General features: G+C 34.2%; 1 protein-coding gene across 1 annotated transcript; it reads left to right on the top strand.

The window, feature by feature from the left end:
• The first annotated feature begins 692 nt into the window (after nt 1–692).
• Nucleotides 693–3,968, top strand: LOC111283098 (LIM domain-containing protein WLIM1-like). Its single transcript, XM_022871505.2, has 5 exons — nt 693–1,042; nt 2,480–2,576; nt 2,679–2,719; nt 2,823–2,909; nt 3,467–3,968. Exons 1-5 carry the CDS (start codon nt 905–907, stop codon nt 3,671–3,673), a joined length of 570 nt encoding a protein of 189 aa, XP_022727240.1. The 5' UTR covers nt 693–904; the 3' UTR covers nt 3,674–3,968.
• Nucleotides 3,969–4,177: the final 209 nt, after the last annotated feature.

The raw sequence follows: 4,177 nt of genomic DNA, 5'->3' as shown, positions 1-4,177 counted from the left end.
GTGCCATCCCCATTTCCCCCTGTAATTTTCACCACTTGGTCCTTCTCCTCCTGTGTTAGTTTTAGGTTTTTCCACAACGATTCCATCACACCATCCATTTCCGTTCCAAAATACTAGTCCTTATCTATACTATAACTGACTAAAAACTGGAAACTTCGGTTCTTAGAGATGTGCCAAAACCTAGCCGCCCTGAGATAAATTCACTTGCACTCAAACAAGACTCCTATCCTCGCATAGAAAAACCTTAGAGAGGCTATTAGGACTAGTGTATATTTAATCAAAAGATATACTATTTTATTATCTACTTGAAAATTTTAATAGAAGGCACTGCTGCATACGGATGCACTCACTAATTGGGAGAGTGGTACAATGATTCTGAAGTTTGAAAGAACCGCGATTATGTTCGAAGCATGGTATTAGATTTTACTGTGGTCTTAACCAGAAATAAATACAGTGTTCACTGTTTGCAGTAAACGAGGAAATTATGGTAAATTTATTAAATTAAAAAATTATTTTATACTCAAATATTACATATATTTTTATTTATTTATTTTATATCAAATACATATAAAATATAAAAATTATTATATTTTCTTTTGTATCGCCCATATATAAATTTTGTTAAAATTTTATATCCTGCTATTTTCTCTTTTTTTTTTCCGTAAAAATTACCAAAAGTGAACAGCTAACGCATGTCATTGGTCTAAAAGTCTACGCTAACACCGACTTCAATATGTCTGAGCTGTAATCACAGACACGAGAATTTTGAATAAGAAAAAACAGACAGATTAAAGCACAGAGCATCTCCTCTTTGATGCTGGCTTCACATCAACAAAGTTACTGAATTTTGCTGCGAAATTAAGCTTTGGTTGGTGTGGGATTGAAAGGAAAGATCTGAAAAAGCATGGCAACCTTCGGAGGGACTACCCAGAAGTGTAAGGCATGTGAAAAAACTGTTTACTTGGTTGATCAACTCACTGCTGACAACAAAGTTTATCACAAAGCTTGCTTCAGGTGCCACCATTGCAAGGGTACGCTTAAGGTAATTCCTTCTTTTTTTTACATTTAATTTTGATCATTTTTGTTGTTTCTTTGTGTGGTTAATTATGACTTTTGTATCTGGGGTTTGGCCTTTGAAAATTTTACTAGGATTACTTCTTTGGTTGCTTACAGGGCTCAAGTTTTTATTGAATCCTTTGTGTTTTTATTGATTAATGAATCTTCAGTTATGAATGTTGATCCAAGTTCTTCTTGGTATCAGAGGATTTTTCATGATCTTTTAGTTTCATGCCTAGTTGATCAAAAGCAGCCTGCAAACTTGTAAATTTTGGTTTGAGATCTGATCATTTTCAAAGAGTTGAGGACTGCTATTATGTTGCTTCATTGCTCTACAGAGTAGCTTATCTGTTTTTTTCTGATATTGCAATGACTTTTTTTAAAGGAAAGCTTATCAAAATTTAGCAGCAAACTGGGGTTATATAGGATTTGCCATACATTAATTCCCTTGAGCCATTTGGAATTCAGAAGGGAAACTGCTATAACAAATAAAGGCTAAAGATGCTGAGAAATCATAAAGCAATATAGCCAAACCCCAAGAATCACATAATCACCTGTTTTTAGTAGTAACAAGAAGGTTCCCAAGACTTAAAATTCTAAGTCTTGGGAATAATGGCGGGCAAAAAAAAAGTTTCTTCATGTATCTTCTTAGAAAATTGAGATTTTCCACCTCTATAGTTGGGATATAAGCTTAGGAACCTAATTTCAGTAGCATTGCAGGAAAATTTCTTCCTTTTAGTTTGAGTAAAATCCCTATGAAGCTGATAATTCGAATCTCCATTACGCCTTGAGATCAAGCTTTTGAAAGAGCAGCCCTTCAATTTATTTGGTGTAAAAAGTAAGTGCAAAAGTGAAAAGAAAGAAAAATATAAAATTCTTGGCGGAATCACAAAGAATAGTGATTAAATTGTTCCAAAAACATTGAAGCATGCTTGAGGTAAAAAAAGATTAATACCCTTTTTCATGATTGTGGACTAACTGCAAACAACAGGAAAAAGGCTTCCAATTCTGCAAATTGATTTCTTGATTATGGGCTTTTAACTTGTTCATTCAAGAACCCTGTGTGTTTGGATTAGAAAGCTTTACTTGTGGCCGTATTATCCCCTAAAATGGGTGGTGACATTGCAAATGATGGCCAGAAAAAACTATTCAAGATTGTGAAATCTGAAGATGAGCATATTTATTAGCGCTCCAATGTTTATATTATAATCTTTGTTGTCTTTCTTGCGCAGAGGTCTATTTTATGCCTTCAGAGCTTTCTGTTAGAATATATTATTGGTATAAACATATAGTTTCCTTGGAGATTCTCAAGCCTTCGCTTGGTGTTGCAGTATTTAAAACAAAGAAGATATATGCTATCTTTTCTTTAGTTTAATGCCTTTGTTCTTGTGTTCTATTAATTGTTTGCTCTACATGCTTGCAGCTAAGTAACTATAGCTCCTTCGAGGGTGTGTTGTATTGCAAGCCTCACTTTGATCAATTGTTTAAGATGACTGGTAGCTTGGATAAAAGTTTTGAAGGTGCTTACTTCCTAGAGTTGCTTTTAGCCTTATTTACTTTCCTGTTATTTCTGCTTCAAAAGCCAAATTGATAGGTTATTTTGTTTACTTTCTCTTTTTCAGGAACCCCAAAAACTGTTAGGGTAGACCGATCTGCAGACCAGGTACCTCGCCATCTTATCTTTAGCTCTTAAATCATACTACCATACTTGATCATTGAGGTCTGTTATACATAAGTTATTACATATTGTGAGCGGAACTCTGCAGGTCACCAACAGCAAAGTTTCAAGCCTGTTTGCTGGAACTCAAGAAAAATGCGTGGCTTGCAAGAAAACTGTTTACCCTATTGAAAAGGTATTCATAGCAATTGCATATCATTAATTGCATAACTTGTCGGAAAAATAGATAATTTCTTCTCATCAGTGTTGAAGAAACAAAGAAATTCTGCAAACCATTTTAAGAAAAAAATTAACTCAAAAAAAAGAGAAAAATTGTTGTTCTCTTAATTAATTTACTTCTTTGCTCTGAAAAGCTAATATTTCTTAGCAAGAAGCCATTTATACTTGTTATTTACTTGATGAATTGTATTTTCTGTTTTCTCTGTTATCAAGAACAAAAAATGTTTTTCATATTTTAATATGCTATATCACCAAATTCAGCCTAAAGTTGCAATCAGTGCTGATAAAAACTTTTTCAATATTTTCATAGAAATGCCTCTAAATTTTATTACCAGATATAATAAGATTTAATTTGTAGATATACATTCCTCTTGATTGTCACCATACTGTTTCTACAATAACAGATAACTGTGCATATAAAGCCTCTACGCATAAACTCTGCTGTGCATTCTGTAAATTATTTGATATTCGACTGTGCTGGTTGTTTTAACCCCAAGTTTCTTCTGTTCTCAGGTTGCAGTTGATGGCACTTCCTATCATAAGGCTTGTTTCAGGTGCACCTATGGAGGCTGTGTGATCAGCCCATCAAACTATGTAGCCCATGAACATCGTCCATATTGTAGGCATCACCACAACCAACTGTTCAAAGAGAAGGGGAACTTCAGCCAACTTGACAAGCATGAAGAAGTCAAGGGGGTGAGTGAGAACACTGTGGCCTAGGAATCCTGTTTCCAAGCGTGAACCAGTTTCAACTTTTGAAGCATAGAAGAGCTGTTTTTGGGTTTATTTCTATATAGAATATTACATATTATGTCATTTGTCACCGGGGAGAAATATTCAGCAGAAGAGTTTGAGTTTTTTGATAAAGCTTTTCGTGTGAGCTTTGAATTGATATATTAAATAGAAAGTTGGTGTTCAGTCATTTTCAATAAACTATGTTGATATATCCCGAGAAATATCCTGTTAGATCTTTGATTTGAAGGGCCTAATTCTTTAATAGCTGTCATTTTGGTGATCCATGGTGCTTTTCTTTTCTAGCAATGTTGATGCATTATACAGCATCAAAGATTATCAGTCATATAAAACTTCAGTAATCCCCTAGGCTGGGAATTCACAAGCATGGTTTGAATCATTGATGCATTTCACCTGCAGAGGAGTTTGTTTTATGGTGAATATCTTTTTGTTTTATAGCAATTCCCAATGGAAGCATAAACTAGTCGTTTT

This window comes from Durio zibethinus, chromosome 17 (assembly GCF_047325235.1).
Source record: "Durio zibethinus cultivar Kanyao isolate XHJ-2024 chromosome 17, ASM4732523v1, whole genome shotgun sequence".
Classification (NCBI taxonomy): domain Eukaryota; kingdom Viridiplantae; phylum Streptophyta; class Magnoliopsida; order Malvales; family Malvaceae; genus Durio; species Durio zibethinus.
This window is presented reverse-complemented; position numbering and strand designations above follow the sequence as displayed.